This window comes from Dermacentor variabilis, chromosome 11 (assembly GCF_050947875.1).
Source record: "Dermacentor variabilis isolate Ectoservices chromosome 11, ASM5094787v1, whole genome shotgun sequence".
Taxonomy (NCBI): domain Eukaryota; kingdom Metazoa; phylum Arthropoda; class Arachnida; order Ixodida; family Ixodidae; genus Dermacentor; species Dermacentor variabilis.
In genome coordinates this window covers 61,977,821-62,003,078 of record NC_134578.1, presented here as the reverse complement: position 1 = coordinate 62,003,078, position 25,258 = coordinate 61,977,821, and the positions used below count along the sequence as shown (strand labels likewise).

The window sequence follows — 25,258 nt, the reverse complement described above, 5'->3', positions numbered from 1 at the left end:
TTATGCATTGGTTCAGGTTATAGGAAAAAATACTCTTTATTGAAGAGTACAGCGAGCAATACTATGTTTACTGCATTCTCGTTTTTCACGCGTGGATTTTTCAAAGTTTGACTCGACCTTGCTGATGCACCCAGTATATTGGCGTGGCTGCAGCATAATATATTGGCATAGTTTATGCTGCCAGACGTAATGCAGACAGCGCCATTACATAATCTCACACACTGTCAGGCTCATTCTTAATACGTAAAATGACTACCATGGAATACATTATCACAGATTACATTCTGAACAACATAACACGACTATCGTGCCAGCATATACTAAAAGGTAATTTCAGCAGCACATAAACCACAAAAATATAATTTACTGTACTTGCATACTTCAGTTTTGTGTTAAGTATATGACCTATAATTAGCGCTATAATTCTTAGACCTATAATTCTTTAAACATATCGCAGCAAAAATGACTCTCACCACTTCTGCATATGCCATCGCAATCTATTTTCGCAAGAAATGGCGCCGCTGGGTTGCAACTTGGCCGACACTCTCTTGTTCGTCGATTGTAGTACCATCGTTCCGTTGTACAGTTAGCCGATCCCCATCCATATGTATTTTTGCATCGGTGATCTGAGACGAAGTAAAGCAAGACCAGAAGAACACCTAATGAACAAACATACAACTACAAAGATAGGGATCTATTTCATGATGCTCGAAATTTCACTACAAAAATAATATGCAAGCTCTCCATTAGTACGTTCCTAGGATTTCATAAATGTTAACACGGCACAAAGTGTAATTAGTCCTTACTTATCTGACTTTCTGGCACTTGTATCACCATTCCCAACGGAGCTTCGATACAGACTAGGTCAATTTGTCATTTCAAATCGTCAAAGTCGGCATCAGCAACACATGCTTCTGCTTTAAAATGTCACAGTAAAGCGGGGCAGGCATTTATTGTGTCGATTACACGAACAATTTCCTTTCCCCGTGGTGGGTTATGATGAGGATAAGCAAGATAAGGCACCCAACCGGGCTGACTGCGCTGTTCATTGATTTCTATATGCTTGAGAACATTACAGTCGTGTTGCGCAAGGGGTAATAATATCACATGCCCTGATTTTCTATTTCGTGGACTCCCTTTAGGAAGCATAAGAATGATTACGTAACGAGTACGAAGGCAACAGGCTGCAGAATTAGGTGTTTCCTAGAATATTCTACTAATGTGTCATTGAACGTCGCGCTCTAGGGGGAGCACTTGCGAAGTTGAATAAGTATTCCGAAATATTTACGTAGTGAGCTGGAATGCAAGAAAAAAAGGATGATGTGTGACTTGCTCCAAACAATAGCTGTCAACCTCCATTCAGTCGTGTGTTCTTCGAGTACTAGGACGTGTTATTAGATCATAGATAAAATACCTTGCATAAGCGTTTTCGCCGTTACTCTGAATGAATGAATTACGAGAATTTACGTGCAGGAAGCACGATTTGGTTATGAGGCACGGCTTAGTTATAAGGCACGCCAGCAGGGGATCTTTAACACACCCCAGCTATTTCGTCCCCATTCGAAATGCGGCCGCGGTGGTCAAGATTCGAGCCCGCGAACTCGTTCCTAGCCGCGCAACACCACAGCCGCTAACCCACCGCGTCGTGTTCCCGGGATCTCAGTTAGTCCCTAAATAATTCGCGCTCTATGAAAAGTTTTCTCCTAATGACTAAGCACTAGAACTCTCGCAGTGTTCTGTATTTCCGCTCCAATCTCTAAAGAATGTGAGAACTGAGGTTGGGGAGTAGACGAGTACGTATGCTTCCCACGTAACTGCGGATCACGATTACCAGGCACAGGTGCAGTTGAAGAACCGAAGAAATATTGCTTCGTCCCTCTTTCCTACAAATTAGCAGTAACACAAAAATGAAACATTTATAATGACGAGCAGTGGAAGCTTCGTTTTACATTCACAAATACAAGCACATAAGTGTGCACAATTTTTATTATCTACTCTACCTCGAAGGGCGAAACGATTTCAGCGGAAGCAGGCACACCAGTCATGCGCTGCTAGTGCACCGTAAGGAACACCACGGACGCTGCCAGGCATCATGGGTGCCTACACGGTGCGACGGTAAGTGCATTTGCGGTGAAGCTGCGTCGGCAGAGTTCCAGTGGCATCGCGCGCGAGCACCGATGCACATGTTCAAATGTATAACGACTGGACAGACTAATGAACAGTTTGTCTTATACCGCCAAAGCCACGCCGAAAGCGCGGTCGTTTCAAGCACGCCGTGCCGCCTGCAATCGTTGATAGACGCCTACGAAGCCGCAACTGCGAAAAGACGTTAGCTGCTGCGCGCGCATTCTCGCCTTCGTCCCCATCGACGCGCGCATTGTCCTAATGTGTGCGTCTGCTCGCAAGTGCTTCAGCCAGGGAAAGAGACGGTTAAGCCGAGTTAAGCTTCGTGCATGCATTCGCTCCTTCTCCTCCTCGGCTTAGAAGACGCCGGCGCTTAAAAAGTATCGCGTAAAGAGGAACGCGTACTTTGCGACTTGTTTTTCTCGCCACACCTTGCAACGAGCTAGCGAAACGCGAGACGTATGCGTCGTGCGCTGGACACGCCGCCGTAGCGAGCGACGCTGGATGTGCCTGTGAAGTTCCCCTGTTCGGCGACCCGTCACTTTTCGATGTGGCCTGTTTGCCGGGCGCCCGCCGTTTCTTCTGCACCTCGGCAAAGTATGGCAAGGTGAGAGATTTTGTTTGTCTGTGACGGGGGGGGGGGGAGGTATTTCAGACTACTTAGGCTTTTGTGGCACGGAACGGAGATTATTTACGAAGTGAGCACAAATCAGCTCGGCCGTGCTGGCCTAGATAATTTGTGGTAATGACTCGCACTGGGAGATGAGGCCCAAAATTATTTTAACTTATTTCGGTAGTTTTTTTTTGTGACGCAGCTAGCGAAAGGCAGCTGGGTCGTGTGACACGATTGGTATCACCTGTTCTCTATCTTACTGAGACAAGTGTTGGCGCTTTCTGTGAGTCCCACTATTATTTTAACTAGTTTCGTTAGTTTTTTGGGGTACTTTGTAACCACATTAAGCACAGTGGCTGCGTCCGGCGCTTTGAGGCAGTTAGTGAGAAACAGCTCGGCCATGTGACGCAATTAGTTTCGGGTGTATTGAATCTTACAGGACAAGTTCTGGCGCTTTCTCTCTCTCTCTGGCTACAAACATTATTGTAATTTTGTTACTTTTGGGATACTTTTGGGGCATGCTCGCCGCGCCTGGCCTTGTGATGCAGTTAGCATAAAGGAGTTCGGCCGTGGTGACGGATTATCGTGTACGGAATCTTAGTCAGACAAGTTTGCGACGCTTTCTGTGGCCCCGCAAACATATACCTTATTGCGGAATTCACGCTTGTGGACATTATTAATCAAAGACTAGCGCAAATAACAGAGACACAGACAGAGAACACGACAGGACGAGCGCTAATGTTGACACAATGATGACACACCAACTAGCCCAGCTTTCTGCCTTGAACGCTTGTGGAAAACGCCAGGAGCGAATGCAAAGAGTGATAACACGGGAGTTCGTAGCTTGCGCCGGCAAAACGCGCAAAAGATGAAGCTGAGGAGCTCAAAAACCATGCACTCGAAAATTCTGTCTTCGAAACGAATGAAAACAGGCTTTGCGCCCTCGCATTTGGCTTGAGTGCCTGTAGAAAGCATTTTGCGGGTGTCTATCATCGTCTGGCCGAGAGCCTGAGTTGTGGCCACCTCGGTGTATGTAGCGTGCCATCGCCTTGGCTCAGGCCAAGTTGTTTTAGAAACGAGCAGTCACCCGTGTTTTTTTTTGTGCTCCCAAAGTGCAGAAAATATTGCACCTAGGATGGGGGGATGCTTGCAAATCATACGTTGTAAAGCGAAGCTTTCTATGTCTTACTGATTCGCTCGTGAGCACAGATATTGCACTGCAGGAAAGCTAACTAACATTCCTCCGTACAGTCAACAGCAAAAGTTTGCGGGATGCGCGAGCGCGTGGCAAAGCGGCCCTCCTCCCCTTCTAGCGGTTAACCCCTGGTGTCGAGACCGACGCCTGCATGCATGCGCGTTCCTTCGAGACTGCAAGCGTGCATGTTTCCGCACTTCCTCACGCGCCGGCAAGATCCGCATGTGGCCGCGAGGTTCCCCTCTTGCGATATGAGCTGTGGCGGCTTCGACGGGCGAAACTGTGCGAAGCGTGTTTAGAAGCGTGAACTTGCGGCCGCCACTGTGGACGCTTTTTGTCGAGTCACGAGCGCTGACGCATAGGGCTGGCCCGGTGGCGAACGCAACAAGTCATTTTTTTTCTGGGCTGCACCTACTCGCGGCCAGTCTTCGTTGTTTCTTTCTTTTTACGAAAGGTGCGTTCTACTGCAGAAGAGCGTGGCAGAAGACGCGCTCTATAGAAGGAGACCGGCAAGACAAAAATGGGGGACAATTGATTTCCGTTGTATAAACGAAGCTCTGCCCGTCGAAGCCGCCACAGCGCATATCGCAAGAGGGCTACCTCGCGGCTACATTCGGATATCGCCGGCGCGCAAGGAGGAAGCGCGGAAACATGCACGCTTGCAGTCTCGGAGGGACGCGCATGCGTACAGGCGTCGGTCTCGACACCAGGGGTTCACCGCTAGAAGGGGAGGAGGGTCGATTTGCCACGCGCTCGCGCATCCCGCAAACTTTTGCTGTTGACTGTACACCACTACAGCTTACATTCGCAGTACCGCGCCCGCGTCGACTGACCGGCCTCTCAGTGCGTGATAACGGCGCGAAGTGGCGAACTCAGCAAGAGTAGCGCATGAGTACAAACTCTAGAAGCGCAAGTTGTCTTCTAGGCATGACAGCACCTTGTGGCCATTACCTGAGCCTCCCCGCTCATTGGAGACAGCAAGTGCGCGTGAACACGGGCGTGCCTTAATGTCTAAAAAAAAAAGTTTTTAGGCCCTTTTTTAACGAAAGATCTCTCAACGCCACACTGCCCAGACGAACTGTATATATCTGCATTGCATTACGTGCGCCACGCAGTCAATTCCTTGCCGTCACCATGGGTAAGCTGCGGGTGCAGCGCGCGGCAGAAGAGGCTGCCGTACGCGAACGGCAGTTTAGGTGCGGCGTAACGCGCGCGCGCGCGCACGCTACGTCACGCCGGCGAAAACAGCGCACCGGCGCGGCCAACGTAACCGGCGGCTTCCGACGCGCCCCGACGGGCCCGGCGCCGATATGGCTCCAGAGCCATTCGCGCGTCGGAGTCGGCGGAACTCTCGCACCACAATGCATTGCGCGCGAAGAAAAAGGCGCCAACACAACTCCGCAGACGGCTTTTGCGGACGGCGTGCGACTTGGCGAACGTTCTGCGCATGCTGCGAAGATAGTAGCCGACGGCGCTAGCTTTGTAGTATAGAGGGCATTGCATCTCGGCTGGCGCAGCGCAACTGGTGTAGCGTGACTGACCGCGAACGACGCTCGCCCGCGCGCCGATAATGTCGGTCTATAAACGTGCCTAAAAGGGCGAACGCGATCGTGCACGTAAGGCCGATCCGTGTATTGGCAACGGCATGCAGAAGCGATGTGGGAGACGCTTGTGGAGTCGAGATGCCTGCTGATCTTGGGATCATCAGTGAGTACAGTCGCGATCAATTGGAAGGTGATCGCGCGAGCATCGACCGGCGGGCCTTCCAAGCAGCATAGCGGCCGATTTCGGAACTGCGAAAATAAAAATTGCGATGCCCTCTTCCCTTATTATACTCTTCCAGGCTGCAGCCATCACCCCGAAGACCAACTCGCCACATTTTTGCGTTTGTTTCCCTTTCACTAATAATTGTAGTAAACAATGGACAGGCAGCCTTTTGACGCAGTGGGACAGTGGTTACACAGCCTGCGTGACGCTAAGAAGCTCTGCGATCAAGAAAGAAATGACACTTCCACTCGATGACGAAACATTCAAAGTTCTAGCAAGGTGCGCATTACGCTGCAGCTTCTGCCAACACCCGGTCTTCTACCACCACTTGGAATCGACACGGTGCGACGGAGCATGCGCAACAGCGTCTGCTGCGCAGCAAGAGGCGCGAACCACAGCGGTGGCGTGATGAACTCTGGGGGCGACGTCGTCGGCATCGCACAGTGGGGGTCCGTGAGATGAGACGGACACTAGACCGTCGGTGTTTGCGGCAGCCAGTAACAGTATTTACTATTATTATGTAGAAGTGCCCATGTGGGCACAATTCGGCGTCGTGTGGGCACAGCGCCTCATGAGAGACGCTGGACAAGTGGGCGCGCAGCACTTTTATCAGCATTGGAAGCGAGCATGCTGCCCCGAACCAGACGGATCAAAATTTCATGGAGCACGAGAGTGCGTCCACTTGTTTTTGTTGGTTCATTGCAGTCAGATGCGCCGCGCTTATCTGCACGTCATCTAACGATCTAATGCACAGAACGCACGATGATGGCATCGACGGCCCGAAAGCACTTCGGTAGTCCCTAAAACAGCAATTGCCGCAAAACTAAGCGTCCGACGAGGCACGCATGCAGGTTGACATGGAGTAATTGTAGAAACTACCAAACATTTCCAGGCTTGCGGAGAGCTATGAAATGAATACGGTTGGTGTATTCTCTTCATACAACGATACTAGCCGTGGAAATCTGCAAACAATGTTTAAATGGCAGTGAATTAATTTGATCGATTGCTGAAAAGGATATTGCGTGATTTAGCACCGCTTTGAAGGAGAATGGCAGTGAGGTTAGTGCACGGTCATGTAGCACTATCCAATCACTTCATCTGATGTTCGCATTCTAGCCTACCTCGTAGGTGGTGTATTACATAAGAAAGCACGAGGTTAAAATTTTGTGCGGTTTGGCACATTATTAGATTATTTCTCAGATGGAATAAAAGAAATAGATTTTGATACTATGGACCCTGATCTTGCTCTCGTGATCCTAATATTCGCCTGGGTGCTGTCGCCAGAAACATAATTTCTCGCCTTACACAAGTACGTTCATTCACCTTTTAATGCTTTTCTGAAACCCGAGCACTTGCTTCGCCATTCACCTACCTTCAAAATGCTTCGCATAGGATCGGTTTCGACAGTACATCGTCGGTGGTAAATTTGCCCTGTATAACAGTGTTGACTGCATGTATATCAATGAACCACTCATAATAATAAGCATTCTGATAAAAGTGGTTTCCAATTTACCTGCTTTTTGTACACTGCGTTAGAAATATTAACCATCATATTGCGCATGAGCCGAAGAGGCGTTACTCACCATATGCATCTTTCAGCGATAATTTTTTGTCACTCTGGTGATGTTGCTGTGTCACGGTGGTCGTCTGGCCGGAGGCTCCGGAACCCGTCGATTCATTTTGCCCTGTAAGAATAGCACCTGTATACTTTTCTGAAACATATGCTTTAGTGGATGCTTACAACCAGCGAATACAAAGTTGAAGTACTCACAGACCTTGTCCGCCGCCAAGGTCTGTGAGTAGTGGCGCTGGCTAACATTCCAAGGGGTTTACTAGAAAACATAAATACCCAAGGAAGTGGATGGGGAAGCGGCACTGAGGTAGCTCAATTGGTAGAGCATCGCACGCGAAATGCGAAGGTTGTGGGATCGTTCCCCACCTGCGGCAAGTTGCTTTTTCATCCACTTTCATTAAAAATATTTTATGGTTTCTTTATTTCATTTATTAGGCGCAAGTAATTTCCCATATGTTGTCCTTGATATCAGTGTTTGTTGGCTTTTATGATATTTCTTGTGTCTTTGTCTCTTATTGCGCCAATTTACTTTTCAGCTATGCAACATATTAGCGCCAGATAAAAAAGAGCAATATACACTTTCCCTTGCAGAATGGATACCATCACTGGAAGAACAGCTTCTCTATACAGATGGGACATGCTTGTGCGCAAGCCATGCTAATCTTGTGGATATCATGTACATTTATATTCCGAAGTAATCTCAATAATATAGGATATAGTCCATATAGTGTAATAATAGTGTAGAGTCCATATAGTGATAAGTGTAATACAAATATTTCCGACTCTTGGAAGTTGTATTTCACCTATGAAAGGGCTTCTTTCGTCATGCGTTCGGTTGCAATCTTTTTCTATTCGTGGAGTCTTCGAGGAGCACATTTGGCTTCAGCGATCTCTCTGTTAGGTCTGATAATGCATTTGTAAGAAGTTGGGGCAGATTCAATTTACAGCCACAATGAGTTTACTTTGGGGGGGGGGGGAAGAAGGGGATAACCGTATACCTTCGCCGGGTTGTCGCGCTCCGTATCCTGGGCCACTGGGTTTGATCGGCTCAAACGAGCCAGGTTTCTCGATTCCAGGTGCGTTAGAATTGTTTCGTAAACCAGATCCCTGGACACCGCTCCCAGCGTGGTTAACGGATCCTTGTGTGCTACCTGTTTTGAGCATTTTCAGTAAATATGTCATGTTCGTGGAGAAAACCTGCAGGTTGCGCTAGATCCAAGGAAGACAAGTGAAAACAATGCAGATAGCACTAAGCAGACGATTAAGCCTGCCAGCTAAACAAATCAGACAGATCACCATTAAAACGTAAAGTGTTTACTGACAAAAAAGATGCAGCAGATAGAACGAGTTTCAATCTAATACACCGAAACTTTGCGTGGGCGCATAGAGAGTCGAAACACTAGCACGCACACGCGCGGACGGAAAAAAAATTTAAACCGCACCTTTTGTTAAGCGGAGTTGCTCACTAGTAGCGAGCACGACGGAAGCCTTGAAAGCGTAACGGTTTCAGGGGTAGCATGCGCATACGTCCGTAGTGCGATTCGAGTCCCTTGTATTCCCCCAAAAATTGCCTACTTCCTCATCAGCATGAAGCCACGAATGCACGAGGACGAGCATTCTGGTTCTTTTTTTGTTCCCCTCACGGCCCGCGCCGCCGCTGCCGCGGAAGCGCGAAGGTAAAGGGGCAGATATACTCCGACGTAGCGTGCGCGCGCGCGCGCGCGCGGCATGGCGACGTTACGTCGGCTGAAGCGCCACCCTCTACAGTCCGACGGCTCCCGACCGCCGACGTGACCGGCGGCACCTGACGTGCTTGGACGTCGTCCGGCTCCGAATAGGGCGGGCTGCATTTCGCGCCGGCCGCGCCGAACACGTCAGCACCGAGCGCCCTCTCTCGTCGCGGTAGCTACTCACCGCCAGTACAAAATGGCCGCTTCTCACGGAAACGCGGTGGACTTCTCTGGCTCCGTGATTGAGAGATTTTTGGACGCCGTACAGCAGCATCCCTGTGTGTATGACACGAAACGGCTAGATTATCGCGATGTGGATCGCAAAAGCAATGCCTGGGAGCTGATCCGTTCGTTCGCCGGCCTCTCGACAGGTGCGTCGATTTTTACGTACTCATACTTTGTCTACATACTCAAAAGTGGATACTTCTCCGAACCTGGTATGTAATCACCGTTTGTTGTTATGCCTTGCTTTTCCTGTTTTAGTTGAAGAGTGTCTTAAACTCTGGAAGCGGCTGAGGGACCGCTACACTCGGGAATTGAAAGCAATCGAACAAACAAAGAGGAGCGGCAGCGGCTATGTTTCTCGGCGAGCGTGGGAGTTCGCCGAGTCGATGGCCTTTTACAGAGATTGCGGCCGTCCGAGAAAGTGAGTTATTATGCATTTTCAGAGTTCTGCGATAACATTCATTGCTCCTTAGTGTTTTGCCTACTTTGATGGCTGTATTCCGTAATCATACGTTTATTCTTTTCCTAAAAATTCGCCGCATGACACTGCTGTTAGTGAAGCAAACCTACCTTGCTCTTTACGCGATTGTGATCCACTTGGCGCTTTGCATTTTTCAAATGCGTATCGTTATAATTTAAGACACATGAGTTTGCTGGAGCTGGCCGCATCTGCCCTTTTCTTTCTTTTTAGTACGAGATGTTCAGGGCGCTATTTTCCTAATATCGCTTTAGTGTTTGCACAAAACTATAAATTGAACACTGATTACGACTACAGAACTGCCTGTCTCAGTCGGGTTAACTACGATTGTGCACGCGACTTTTAAAACTTTTTTTTTCTAAAGTGTCTACAGCGATATTATTCTCTTTATATAAACAACATTATTCCTCCAAAGCAGCCTTCAGCATTTTCAGAGAGCGACGCAGCCAAATGAAATGGCTGCAAAACCAATTTTGTTTGGCCTTACAATTTCGCACCTGTTTTTCCTCGAATAATGTCAGCCTTTTCTCTGCAGAACTACATGCAGCATGGAAGCCCCGTCCTACTCGGGCAGTGATGATGTTGGTGAGACCGCCGAAAGCATCTTGACAGGACTGTGCACCACACCACCGTCACCATCAGCAGATGACAGTTTTCTAGATGCCCCACCTGAGCTACCACCACAAACAACGCCGGCATCATTGGCAGTACCAACAACATTGGTAACTGAGCGATATGGTGAGGCCCCACCCAAGCAAAAAAATAAGAGAAGAAAGACGGAGAGCTTCGAAGATGAACTTTTGGGCCAACTTCAGAAAAAAATGTCTGAGAATGAGGCGTTTGGTCTGTCTATAGGCCTCAGTTTGGACAAGCTGCCACGTAAGATGGCATCAAAATGCAAAGTAAAAATTATGCAGCTCATTGCAGAAGCGGAAGAAGAAATTGATTAACCTGAAAGTTAATTAATGCATTTTTCTATTTAGGTGCCAATAGACTATATAAGAGGTGTGCATGTAGCTTTTTGTTTATGTTAACTATTTCATATATTTGTTTGTTTTTTACTAGTGCTACGCTTTAACCCTTTCAGACATGTGTGTACACAATTGTGTAAAGCAAGATAGTGCGTCAACGACAAAAGCACTGATGAAAGTAATGATATTATGTGTTGCGTACATCTTGAAACACTGAATGGAATTATGCTGCAATTTTGAATAACAAGCAGAATGTTTAACAAATGATTTGGACAGTAGACAGTTGGGTGTTTTTACTGTCTCTGTATACTGTATGTGGCGGGTTCACTTTCATTGTTTTTCAGAATGTCATGCACCAGGCATAATTTTTAAGTGTCTGGAAAAGTGCTTTTCAAGCTTTTCAAAACAGGAAATAGTTTATGTCCTCGTATTTGATGTTGCTGTATCAGTTTTTGCAAAGAGTTCACATTCTCTAAAGTTGACAAAACTCGCCAAACAATGGAAAATTATTGCTCTTTCCTGCAGCTGTACACTTTCTATGATTCTGAAGATGCAAGAAATGTGGTGAAAGCAAGTTTTCAACCAATAGGATAAATCAGTGTCTGAAAGGGTTAATATCTGGCTTATTCATACAAAGAATACAAAATTCTCAATTTTATCATTTTCATTTCTTCTCCAGAACTGCATAATTGCTTGAGATATAAGTCTGTGATATGCTGTGATGTGATATGCGTAGACTGTGATATTCTGCGATGTAGGCTGTGATATGCTGTTAACCAATGGTGTGATAAAATAGTACAAATATTAACGCTGCAATATTAAACCCAATTTCCACGAAGTACAAAACTGCGTCCTCCTAGCTCACTTCCTTTGCATACTCAGTGACACTTCATTTAACCGTTTATGGCTTACGGGGTCATAATCATCCCACTCTTCTCAAGTGCCGATGAATGGACAAGTGTGCACCTACGTACCATATTTTAGCACGCTGAATACTCCCCAATAATCAAATACACTATGCAGTGTGTTTTCATCTTTCACTAATGGGCCTCCTTGGTGTTCTCAGTATTTTTACATGTGCGGGTGTGCGGTTTGACAAGGCTCATATTGGCAGCAAAATGTTTATTTCAAAACCTGTTGAGCTTTTCAGCCTTTTTTGTTAGCTGGCTCAATACTTCTTGAAGCAATCTTCAAGTTCAATGCAAGCTTCCTTATACACCAAAAATACTTAGGTATGGATACGTACCACATTTGATGTCTTTTTACAAAGTGATTGGTACAAGTGCGTACTCCTTTTATTCTACAAAAGCAGCACTCAAAGTGGCCTGAAAGTTGCTATTCCATTTCTAGTCATTCTGAGTGTAGTTTTACTATTTGTGTATGCACGTGACAGACGTGCCGAGCTCGCACCTTATAAAGGGGTAAACCAGACCAACATCTAACTGGGTCGATGCCTTAACCAGATCCATTATTTAATCACTGTACTGCGTGATCCGAGGTAGAACTTGATGTTGAGCACCACATAGTGTGTAACTACGGGTACTTGTTTCTTGATAGTCATGTGTATTCCATTACTATACCAGATTTCATTATTGCATTAAATCAAGAGTTGTATTTGTCTTTTGTATGGCATCTTCAGCATGCCGATTCAGAAAAGTGCAATATTTATTTCATGCGCTTGTTTTGCATTACTGTTTTGTTATTTGAATATGGGCATTTTTTGTAATATGTGCTACATATTTCATACTTATTTCTCACGTTATTGTGCACTAAATGAATTACTCTATTTCTGTTGCATTCAAGGTGTATTGAGCATCATATAGTACCGAAAGTACAGCATTTCTCTATTGCACAGCTGCATTTGTTTCGACAGTAGCGCACAGGGTAAGACTGCAATGTTCAATTCCACTGTGACGATGAATGTCTCATTCCCAAGTCCCACATATTTCAGGGTTTTTACTGCCATTAAATAATATTTATTCAGATTATTACAATGCAATATCCACATGTAAAAGAGAAAGGACAAGGGCAGTGCCAACTGGCAGTTGTAAAAAACACACATATACTACATCCAAAAGAAATTTTCTGTGTCCTTGCATTTTTTTCTTGCACTTGTAGCATTTTGTATCTCTGTTGTACAGATATAAGTCTTGTTATGAATAGATCGTTAAATGTAATTGATCTTGCTTTTTTGTGCTTCATTCTAAACGTTTCATTAAATTTCATTTTTTTCTATGTGATGTTTTCTGTTTATGTACATGCTGTAACTACTTAAGCAACCTGCTCACGGAACACAGTGATGTACACTTCATGTGAAAATGACATGCACAGAAGGAGGGCCTGAAGTTAACCTGTCAGGCAGACCTGTTTAGAAGCACATGGGGTTAGCTTTAGTGACACTGCAGAAAAAAAGATCACACACACATGATTAACAAAATCGAGCCCTTCGGTTCCCCTTCTCTCATTAATGCAGAAAAAAGTACATATGCTTACATGTAAAATACAGTTCATATTCCAATTTTAGTGAGACAAATCACTGGCATATGACTGCTATAAAACCTGTAGTTCTTCACCATAAATAGAGAAAAAAAAAAGCTCAAGAAAGGAAATAGTAGTAAGGGTGAAATCATACATAATTACAGGTGCCAAAATACTTGTTATGACACTGAAAGAGGAAAAAGTTATACAATACGTCTGAAAAATAAAAAGCAAATACGTGTATATATACATATATACAAAGTGGTGCAGTTTAACCATTAGAAGCTGTAGGGGTACAAAAGATGAAGGGAGAGAACTGGGATTTCAGCACCGCCTGACAACGTTCAACTGCCACGGCAATGAACCTTCTGCAGACATGAAATAATCTGCTATTTCGTCCCTCATTGCCATGGCAGCTGAAGTGGGGCGGTTGTTTGATGGTGGTGCCTGGGTTCCAATTTGGGTGATAGTGTGGCGCCACTCTCCATCATGCATTGTTTCCCCACATGACTTATCACCGTAACCATCAGGGCAATATGCAGTGTCTGTCATCAGAAAGTTATGCAGACAGACAGCAGCCCCAATCATGCTGCTGAGAAGCTCTGGCTCACATTCCACACTTCCAAGAAAAACCCGCCATCGTGACACTAAAATGCCAAAAGCATTTTCAATACATCTGCGTGCCCTGGAGAGGCGGTAGTTGAAGACTTTTTTTGCCTCATTTAGTTTCCTACCAGGGTAGGGCCGCATCAGGTAGGTGCGCAATGGAAATGCTGCATCTCCAACCAAACACACTGGCCACTTGGAAACTCCGGAAGGGAGCCCCAATGCTCCCTCTTCAAAGAAAGTCTCGATGGGACTCTTCTTGAAAAAAGAACCATCGGAAAATCGGCCTTGTGCTCCGATATCCACCATAATAAATCTATAACTAGCATCTGCTACAGCCAGCATAAGTAATGAGTAGAACCCCTTATTGTTGTAGCAGTCGGACCCACTGTTGTTGGGGCATTTGATAGCAAAGTGCTTTCCATCAATGCTGCCTATAGTATTTGGGAAATTCCATTTATCATTGTACTCTGCTGCTATCTTCCGCCACTTCTGTTCACTTGGACGTGCAAGCACAAGGGGCTTCAAGCACTCCCAGATTGCTGGCAGTGTCTCTTTCAGAATGTTTGACACCGTCGATCCATGCATTCGGTAACTCATGGCAATATCTTGCACGGACCCTCCTGTAGCCAGGAATCTGAAAAAGTGTTAATAGAACAGTTTTTTTTACTTATTGAAATATTTTCATATCTATGTTTACAATGAAATTAATTGATACCAACATCATTATAAGGTTCGTTTGAAAATAAATACATCGCATTTCACAAACACTGCAAGGGCCACACATAGTAACAGAAATGGTTTGTCGGTGTGTCGGCCTACTATAGAATTTGTGAAAAATGGGCAATCAACTGAGCGAAAAATAAAAACCAATAACGTAGAGCTGTATTTGCCTAAATATAACGCATGGGGAAGTTCAGGAAAGCAAATATATGGATGTTTAAGAACTTTTTGAAATTTTGAAAAATTGGGAACTTCAAATAGGAAAAAATATTTTCGGGAAAGAACTGTTAGCTGCGACGGACATTATGTGTGCCAAAAATGAAACAAATTAGTCAGTAATCGAAATGCACTTTAGATTTTTAAACCAGCACAGTCTGAGGGGCAGTGTCAATGGGGAGTTTAAAATTATACGATGTGCCCTCTGAAGCAGATGTGAAGAAAAAAAAAGGTAACTTTTGTAACTACACTATGCACGTACGTCGGCACGTCACCGCACTGTCTCTGTCAACAGGTGAAATGTTTACCACCACCAACACCGCATTGTCTAATTTCTAGGAAATTATGAAAAGCATATATTTTACCTCAGTGTCACCGCAAGCCTTTCTGGCGGAGAGATAGGCCTCCTGTGCGTCCGAGGGTGTATAAGCCTGTCGTAGACAAGGCTCAACAACTTGTCGAAAGATGCCTTTGTCATCCTGCGTTCAAGAAATGCACGAAAATTAGGCACAACATATTTCAGCGTGCTCGAGCTACACAATCTCGAAAGCAATACAGGTGTTATGTAACTCGCCTTCATTTACCTGAAATACTTGAAGTGATATTCAGGATCGCTCTGCCGCAGCTCCTGTACGAGGTGGTGGTACTCGCCGTACTCCGGACGCTTGTCGAAGATTTCTCTTATGTAGAGAGACCTCTTCCTCTTGCGACGCAGACGATGTACCAACAAATGAAGAATAATGTTCCTTCGTACGGGGTATGTCCACGCCATCGCCGTGAACAAATACGAAGCAGATCACAAACGGAGAAAAACGCGCGCGAAATCCGTACGAAACAAGGGAGACACTCCACAGGCACAGCTCCGAGTGGCGAATGAAATTGTTTCGCGGGTTCACGACAGGTGGCGCGACGTTCTGCGCATTAACTGCGCATGCGCTTTTCCAGCTGCGGCCGCTGCGCCGCGTCGGAAGTGGTTGCAGTGTAGAGCGCCGGACTTGCGCCTGGCGCGGCGTCGCCGACGTGACGTATCCGACCGCAACCGCCGCTCGCCCGCGCGCCGAGAACGTCGGAGTATAACAGAGCCTTAAGAGCCACCTGGTGGGGGTGCGAGCGACACAGCGGTGCGCGAGGGACGCGTGCTCCGTGGCAGGTTGAACTATTTGGCGAGAGAGCAGTCAGGCCGTGGCCACAGTCGCAAAACCCGGCGAGGTTTGCAAGGAAAAGCTTCGCTTTTAGGACACTTGGTGAAACATATGAACAGCTTTAATGGGTTGTTCGTACGTAGCATCAAGCGTTTTCAAAATGTGGACATACATAACGTGTATAATATGGTGTAATATTCTGTGGCATAAAGGATATAAATAGGGATAAGGTGTCTCAGAAAGGCTAACGTAACCTATTCATATACGACATGCTTGTGCGCCACGCCATGATAGTCTAATACCTGAAGCACTTTGCACCCGCATAGCATAAACAGAAACACGTGTTTTAGCACTCATTATATATTTACGGAAAACTTGGCTGCTTGGATGCGAACAGCACCTTGGATGTTCTGCATTTTTTCTTGACGGAATACTTGTATATTTTATACTTTTACTTCTCTTTTCTCAGAGGCTTTTGTTTCTTCTGAAAGTTTCCTTTTTGATTAAATACTGTGCACCAGAACAACACAGAAAGCATCGCCCTCGGAAAGTGTATGTCTAAAATGCTTTAAGCTGTATCGTATTTCACCAAAATAGCGTAGAACCTTCGCAGCACTTAATTTCTTCATTTGCTACCTAAGGGGCTTTTTCTGCTTAGTTTAAGATTGTGGTACTGTTTTCCTGGGTGATTTTATGTGCATTTGTCCATGTTTCCCAGGAAAGGTTATATTTCTCATGCCACCTCTGCACCTTATTTCACCGCATCAGGCCAACCCATGGAGTGAAAAAAACATGATCTATTCAGATGGGGACCAAGCCTATAAACTGCTGAAATTATCCGCTGCTCACCTATTGTTATTTGCCCAGCCACGGCACCTGCACCAGTTACACCAACTTGTGGCGTCAACAGACCTGCTGGGCTACCATTCACTTGTGCGCTACTCAGCGAAGAGCTTGCAGACACTTGTGCTGCAAAAACACACATTTCATTTCCCGAAGCAAGATACCAACGTATTTGAATTTAAAGAAGAACATGTTTCCGCAATGCGAACTTTTACTTAAGAGTGACGTCTGCTGTTTTTTCTCTGTTTGTATAGGAACTACCTTTATCAGAAATCTTGGTGACAGTCCTGACTGTTGAACAAATCGTCGATCGGCCCCTGCAATAACGGAAATCTCCTGCTCTGGTAAGCACAGTAAATATAAAAGCTCACAGCCTTCGCACTTTTTCCTTTACGTTCCTCAATATCTGCACAGCCTAGTCGCAAGAGGACCATGCAATTTGGCCAACGTCTAATCGCTACGTTCATTTTCATAAAGCGTCAACCGTTCTCGCCGTATTTATTTAAGTTTGGCATTGTACCGTAATTGCCGAATTACTAGGCATCGTGGGAGGGTCTCGGGAATCAACTTTTGCCGCCTGCAAAAAATGTATTGCCCAGAGCATACCACCCTCTTATAACATTTTCATTGATACCACGAGACGAACCTTTGGCATCCTGCATGATAGCAGGGCGATTTCTTCTCTTTGTCCTCGTAGCGGGAAAGGTTGGCTGCAGACAGTAATGCAAGTGAGCTATAAACTATAAAGGTACGTTCCTTAGGTGAAAGCAAGAGTTGGTAGACACAAGCATACTTTCTCGACACGTCTGCGTTATTTATTTGCTTTAGTTTTTACGGGATATTCAGTTAGCTGTGTTAAACACTATTAATGAGAATGCTTTCCACAAGTTTCATGCCTGATGGGAGCTCACATGGATGCTTCCTCACAGGTTCTTAGTTCCGCCTTGGCTCTGAAAATGTGACAGTACCAATAAGTCCTTTTGTATTTGCAATATATGACATGTTGACATGTTATCTGGCTACTGCCTGTTGACTACAGAGGTGTCAAAATTCGACATCTAAATGTAAAAACAATTTCGCATTCCGACTTGCCTGTTCCAAGTGGGTGTTCTACCAGGCTTGTGCCCGTTGATGTAGCTGAAAGTGAGGGAGCCGGCAGATCACCCGCACTTGATCCGGAATTGGGCGCGGGCCCCATGGCTAGAACACTGCTTGCCGTAACATTTGCGATTTGCTGTTGGGCTGCGCCTGCGTTGAAAACGTTCTTTCGTAAGTGATAAGATTCACCAGTGTACATGAATTAGGTGGCTTTGCCAGGCATGAAGGACCTAATATTGGATAATAAGGAAATCGATTCTGCAAACCTCGTCGTTCATAGCAGTTGTTCGTTATTATCCAGTTGCCTTCAGTATCATGCGGAACGTGAAAATTCCCCGCCGTAAATTTTTGCGATGACCTCTTGCACAATAATAGCTTTATGGCAACGGGCTTTAATAGAAATATTGTCAGAGAGAGATAAACTGGAGAAGGCATGCAGATTCACTTCAGAACATTAATTAAAATGCTCGTAGTGTTAACGAAAAATTACTTCACGCTTTGGACCTCATTTGCATATCGATTGAGCAGTTCCCGTTTGAGCAAACTGATCCAACAGTAACCTTAATTTTTGACGAAACGCCGATGCAAAGGTGTACTGCGTACACATGGAAAACTCCTGTATTTAATTTTTGTTTCTTTTTTATTTCAACTTTGGGGATTGCCACTTAGAATTTCCATCATGATGCATCGTTACGCGAACTTCGAAAAAGGGCACGTGGATTTTCTCTTTTGTTCTAGTTTTGACTCTCATACTTTAGTGTTCTGCTTCCTACGGAGCCAAAATTGTACACAACCGTTTTTTCTCTCAGGCGGCCAGGGCCAACTGGGAGACTCCTGTAATATTTTGAATTTTGCGTAGATTACGAAATCTCGTTACTGTTCGGGTGCTGCACTTTCACGATGTTCCGAGAGACTCGTTCACGAACACAAGACCGCCTTACATTCCATTCTCCAGGTTCTAATTCCTAATAGCACCTACTAATGTACATGGAAGTTTGTTTTGTGAATGTTCTTGGGCTGGACACGAATATTGGGTGCATATCAAAAAAACGATAACAAAAACTTAGCAGAATTCATCTCACGATAAATGTCGACGCTACTGTAATTAGCATTGAAGCAATGCACCGACGCACCGTGATTGAACCTATCAAACACGTGATCTATGAGGCTTGTATACCGCCAGGCTTCTCATTTGCGCTTACCTCAGGGCTCATGGCGCCATATAGGACCACTGCAGCGAAGTCCTTGAATGGAGCATTTGTGAATCTATACTCAAACAAGATTGTCTGAATATATATATATATATATATATATATATATATATATATATATATATACGTACCGAGTGTTTCAGCGAACACTTGAAAATTTTTTAAAGTTTGCCTGTGGCAGATAACTCTATTCTAGTTTATGAGCCGGTCTACTAGAAGCGGCGGACACTACTTGCTCAACAATTTATTATGCAAAATTGAATAATTAGCAAGAATGCACTAATTAACCATTTAGCTAATTATCGCATGACCAATATTGCAATTTACAAATTTCAGCAGTGGACTTCGCAAGGTGGATTCACTTGGAACGAATTCTCAGGACGACACCAGTTTCCAGATATAAATTTCCGAACTTTGCGGAGAAATGCATTGGTGTTCCAGTTACTTGTGTGCTTGAGTGCCTGAAACCACGTTTTCTCAACAAATTAACTGGAACGGCAATGCATTTCTCCGCAAATTTGGGGAATCTATATCTCGAAAATGGTGTCAACTTGAAAATTCGTTCCAAGTGGATCCGCCTTGCGAACTCCACGGCCAGAATTTTCAAATTGCAATACAGCCCATAATTTAGTTAGTCGAAAACTTAACCTAATTAGTGAATCTTCATTACATATGTCGATTTTCCATCTCAATATAATGTGCGAGCATTGTCTGCCGCTTCGACTAGACCAGCTCATGCACTAGAATTGCAATATCTGCCACAGGAAACTCTTCAAGATTTTTGAGTGTTCGCTGAAATACCCTCTATATATGACGTGCGTTAGCCTGCCCCCACCAGCGCATATTAAATGATTTTTGTTTTGACGCTGAAGGGTGGCGCATACCATGTGGCTGTTACCCAGTGACCAAAGTTTGCACCAAAAATCTTCGTTGAAGATTGGCTGTATGTCGTTACATTTAGCTAGATTTTTGTCTTTTAGATCGAACTAACAGACATTGTTGTCGTGGTTTGTTTCTGGCCGAGAGTTTAAGTACTTAGTACTAATACAGGTAGTGTTGCTCGCACAGATTTATGTTTTGTGATCGGTTATTGTATATTACGAACCCTCTTCCACCAATATAACTTATAACTTTGTGTGCTGTCTGTCTCACGAACGCTGCATATCGATTCACTGTGCCTCATTTCGTTTACACACTGATTTCTTTGACAGTTGATAAAGTGTCAATATTGTTTGCTTAACCGTAGGCAGTGTGTACTTACTTCTGCGTCTAATGCAGCTACATTTCCGATCAATCAAAAATTATTTCAATGCTCATATTTTCAGGACCTTCGAAGTTTGTAATGTCGGTCTAAAACGCCTAAATCGTGATTGATGGAAGTGTAAACGGGACTGAAACGAGCAGTCCACAGAAATTGGAGATACCGTCCCTTAAATGGCAGCTACGCTTTCGTAGAGAAACGTTCACCGGCAAACCGCCTCTTGTTTTATGCACAATTGAACAATTCTTGCCATGTTTGTGTGATGCAGCTACACTATCAAATGAGTGGTCGTCAATAAGCAGTACTCGAACCAACATTTTAATCATTAGCTTGTAGGCTAACGGTACATTCACGTTGTGTAGAGTTTAAGTGATTCCTTAGTAACCTTCGTCATGTACGAGACTGCAACGGGGGTATACGTACACAGAGAAACCTCCAATGTAAAATGGAGGTGTATCATTGAGGATGAAAATATTGTACAGGTTACATCCTCAGTGCATAAGCACCCCATCTGTTAACCTTTCTGACATGGAACTTGTTTTTATTAGGAGGTGATCATTTCCGCATACGTGGTGCCTGTGTGCGAGCGTATAAAATATTGCCCTAGAAACAAAAACAGCCTTTGTTGCTAGCTTGCACTCTGTCGTCTTGTCCTTTTTGTAGTTGTTCCCTCAGCTTTATGAAACCCGAAGCGTATCAACCGTATACATGTTCGAATATTGAGTTCGTGTTTTAAAAAGGTAATGACTTCGAATATTCCATGTAATAACGTTTGCCTATGTTTCAGCAAAGAGTTGCGTGAAATTTCAAACGTTATAAAAGAGCCTTTATCAGCCACCGCGGCTAGGCCTTTCGTGCCTCCTCCTGGTTGATAAAAACGACGTCACGGCAGGTTTTTGCCCGTGGTTAGACAATGCTGATCGGAGACGCTTTACAGCATTGTGCAGCTTCCGTAGATCTCGGAATCTCGTCGACATGGTTGTCATTGTTTGCTGATGACTGTTCGTAAAAAAATGATGAAAGGGTAATGCCAAAATTGCTTTTATTGGTAAACAACTTCAATAAGTTGTTTTCTTCTATTTTTTCTGCAAGTTTAGTGGTTGCGACGGACCGATAGTGAAGGAACGATACTTGAACAATTGAATATATTGAGGGAATCATCTCGCAGTCACTGTTGCATAGCTAACTGTATCTTAGTGAAAGACGGTGAAGACCACCTATGTGGTCTTTAACCACACACGCAGGCAGACGCGCGCGCGCGCACTCACACGCGCACACACACACACACACACACACACACACACACACACACACACACACACACACACACACACACACACACACACACACACACACACACACACACACACACACACACACACACACACACACACACACACACACACACACACACACACACACACACACACACACACACACACACACACACACACACACACACACACACACACACACACACACACACACACACACACACACACACACAGAGAGACAAATTACCAGTGAGCTACTTCTGAGAATGCGTGAATTTGTCCCCGGCTTTTGCAATGCACCTGCACTGGCAGATGAAAGGAGGTTGCCAGTTCTGAGCTACACTTAAGATTTTAGTTGATGTCACCAGTCTTACACATTGAGCACACTGTTAAAGAACATTCACTACATTCACGAAGCCATGCACGCTGGTATCCGTAATACGCCTGCATTCACATACCTTAAAGTTCTCAGTGGTTCATTACGGGCCTATTAAGAACCTAAAAATGGTTACAATGCAATAACTTTAAGTCAATCACGCACTTAATCGCATTACATATACTCGTCTCAAAGTATATCTTACCTATACCAAAGCTTCCCTCCGTTCACCTCTCATCTAGCCCTGCGGCCTTAGTGAAAGGCAAAAAAAAAAACGTCCACGACTAACAAGAATTTGCGCCACCTTCCCAACAGAACAGCGGCTGGGCTGCAATCCACTCTGCTACAACGCTACCTATAGCGATACTCGGTGGACATACTGCAACAGCTGGGCCTAAAACACTCATTCATTTCTTAGGCATAACAAATCTTGCCACGTGGATGCAGAAAGAGCGAACAGTAAGTCATGATACTGCAGAATTTACGTAAGTATGGCCGCTTACCTTCTGCTGCTTGCTGAGCTGTAAGCACTGGTCCTGTTTGGCTATGTTGTTGTGCCAGTAGCAAGCTGGAGCCGGAACCCTGTGTGCTGCCTGGAAGTGAGGTGGTTGATAGTTGAGCTAAAATATAATATTGCATATTTGCACGTGGACTATCATATACTGCCATGGTGATCAGCATTCTAACACAGAAAGAAGGACCCTATGTTCACAAAGCTGGAAAATATTTTGAATATGTTGTGTAGAATAAAATATATATCTTTAATTAGTTAGCCTACCACGTACGGTGACGATTGGGGTAACTAAATGAATCGGTTACCGTATTGTCATCACACATTTGCGCCTCATAAATTTACACCGATCTAGCTACTCGTAATGTCATATTACAGGAGATGAATAAAAAGAAAAATATACTTCCCCTTTTGAATAACACGACTCGATGGTATTAATGAGAAGCTGTGAGCGTGCAAGGCTCAATTTCTGATGAAAATTATTGTTTTCTCTTATACACGGAAACCGCTAATTTGCGTTGTGTTCTGCTTAACTGCTTAACAAGTGTACATGCCCTGCGGAGCCTCCAGCATTCATAATGTCTACATGCAGTGTGGTCAGACATTTTGTAAACCTTGGTCAAATGCATAATAATGGGAAGAGCAAAAGTATTTTCCTTGTATCTTTTCTGAAATTTTTAGTTTTGATTAGTGTCGAAGTTTTCAATATTTGTAATCTTACAGGTACTTTTATTGCGCGCTTTTAGGCCAGCGTATGCCTCTGACTGAGGTCTGTTGCTGATCCGTAATTTTCACTAGCAGTAGAGGACAATTAGGCAACCTACATGATGGAGGAATGAAGTATGCAGCACTATTGTGCGAAATGACTTTCTGCTTGTCTTATTTCTGATTCGATCAGAGCTTTTTGAACTAATATTGACATTATAGTGTTAAAGAAACTACAATGTGTTCGTTTCCAAGTTGAATATTCAAAATTCTTATCCGATTTCTTCTTTTACCATTGCATGCAGTCTTGTAAATAAAATTGATATGGCTATGTTTCGATAGTTAGACAAGATGTCGGTCAAGGAGCGATTTATCCTCATACTAAATTTAACATTTCTGTCAAGGACATTGCGGATAGGCCACTAAATGGTACAACATCTTAATATCCTGACGCCACTGCACTAATGTCAAAGGAATGATATCTTTAAGCCATCAATATTTCAAAAAGGCCAGAACAGTATTTAAATGCTTGAAGTGCAAATCAAATATGTTCAAACAAAAAATACCTTCATATGCTCCATAAATGTTGATAGGACTACTAAACTGCACTAGCCCATTCAACTACAAGGTGTTCAGAGATTCTTACGTGTCTTTACCATTGTTCTTTTCTCCTAAGTATCTGGCACTTTAATTTGATTACCGTACTTTGTGAGACTCCTACGTTTACTACACAAATGTTTACGAGCTGTAGCAGCGCAGTTATGCACGCCTGAATTCAATCACTTTCTCAGTTGTGTTCGTTGATTGTCAAATCTCTGGATCAGTCGGTGTTCGTACATTGTATTTCTGTTTACGACTACTGCACCCCAACAAAAAAATGATCGACAGGATAAGCTGGTACGTTAGATATATGCGTGCATATGTACGCTAATGCCTACGATGGGCTCCGTGAATAATGCAAGAAGTAACAGTGCAAACGATTTCTCTTTTTCGAATCTTTTTGCGCAATAGTACTTGGCAATTTTTTCCTCGGACCACGCGGTAAAGACTAAGCATGAAGCGTTGGGAAACACGCTGCTTTACAAGTTACTGTGCTTATATAGAATGTACAGTAAAAAGTGCCAAGAATATTGGATTTCCTGCTCGTTTAATAGGTTGCGCAAAGATATAATGGAGAAACGTGAAACGGAAGATAAACTAAACAAATTTAATGCATATTGCGTTCTCATTACTAACGCAGTGAAATATTGGTTGCTTATTTTGTTCATTTCAATCAGACGCATTTTTCTCGCTTTTCTGTTTGTGTCTTGAAAGCAGCTAGCTAATACATTATAATTTCCTTGACGCGTCCGCAAACGACAAGCGCCGATGCGCGCAAGAAATTTGTTATATTTTCTGAGTTTCTTAAGTAAACCTGTACGTATGTACAGTCGTCCACAAATTTTTATGAATCTGAGAAGAAAGCGTGATATCTCCGCAACCACACAACGGAGCCTGCTACCCGCCGTGGTTGCTCAGTGGCTATGGTGTTGGGCTGCTGAGCACGAGATTGCGGGATCGAATCCCAGCCACGGCGGCCACATTTCGATGGGGGCGAAATGCGAAAGCACCCATGTACTTAGATTTAGGTGCCTGTTAAAGAACCCCAGGTAGTCGAAATTTTCGAAGTCCTCCACTTCGGCGTGCCTGATAATAAGAAAGTGGTTTTGGCAGGTAAAACCCCCTAATTTTTTGCCGGAGCCTGGTGTTCGCATTTCCAGACGCTGCTAGTGTATGTGAACAACATAGTGATTTGACTGGCTACTTTGAAATGCTACTCCTAAATTCAACGTTTTATTACATGCGTGGTCCGTAAGCGTTTCTGGCTGATCGTAGGTACGTATGTCTTCATTCTATCTGACCCACTGCATTTTTCTTATTCTAAGCTCAGAATTAAGGCCTACGTAACGTTGATACATGGTATTCTTGACTCACCTGTTGGCGGTTGGTGACCACTCAGGCCTGATCCAGTTGACATTCCTGAAAGCGACGGACCCGCTTGATGACTCGCCGTTGTGTCGGAACTGCTCGTTTGGCCGGACACTTGGGAGATACTCGCGTTCTCAATTCCCACCTGCTGTTCTGCTCCGCCTGTATAG

General features: G+C 44.5%; 2 protein-coding genes across 11 annotated transcripts in view; one reads left to right on the top strand and one right to left on the bottom strand.

Moving 5' to 3' along the window:
* LOC142564865 (uncharacterized) overlaps positions 1-25,258 on the bottom strand; it is a 92,735-nt gene that overhangs the window by 10,482 nt on the left and 56,995 nt on the right. For 7 of the 10 annotated variants that reach the window (XM_075676048.1, XM_075676051.1, XM_075676049.1 and 4 more), the window contains 7 exons: positions 25,095-25,250; positions 22,408-22,497; positions 17,777-17,932; positions 16,691-16,810; positions 8,271-8,423; positions 7,283-7,384; positions 474-626 (listed from right to left, as the gene is read on the bottom strand). In XM_075676048.1, the coding sequence (XP_075532163.1) occupies positions 474-626; positions 7,283-7,384; positions 8,271-8,423; positions 16,691-16,810; positions 17,777-17,932; positions 22,408-22,497; positions 25,095-25,250 (930 nt within the window). Of the gene's footprint in view, positions 1-473; positions 627-7,282; positions 7,385-8,270; positions 8,424-16,690; positions 16,811-17,772; positions 17,933-22,407; positions 22,498-25,094; positions 25,251-25,258 lie in introns of all 10 variants that reach the window. The other 3 variants (XM_075676045.1, XM_075676047.1, XM_075676050.1) reach the window with 3 other exon arrangements.
* On the top strand, positions 8,682-10,656 carry LOC142564410 (uncharacterized). The gene is made up of 3 exons (XM_075675404.1): positions 8,682-9,373; positions 9,486-9,648; positions 10,241-10,656. Exons 1-3 carry the CDS (start codon positions 9,199-9,201, stop codon positions 10,653-10,655), a joined length of 753 nt encoding a protein of 250 aa, XP_075531519.1. The 5' UTR covers positions 8,682-9,198; the 3' UTR covers position 10,656.

Excerpts from the sequence above, each read along its gene's own strand:
- LOC142564410 (XM_075675404.1), top strand. The coding sequence starts at position 9,199 with ATGGCCGCTTCTCACGGAAACGCGGTGGACTTCTCTGGCTCCGTGATT. Across the intron at positions 9,374-9,485 it reads GTTCGCCGGCCTCTCGACAG|TTGAAGAGTGTCTTAAACTC; the intron begins GTGCGTCGATTT and ends TTCCTGTTTTAG. Across the intron at positions 9,649-10,240 it reads GATTGCGGCCGTCCGAGAAA|AACTACATGCAGCATGGAAG; the intron begins GTGAGTTATTAT and ends TTTTCTCTGCAG.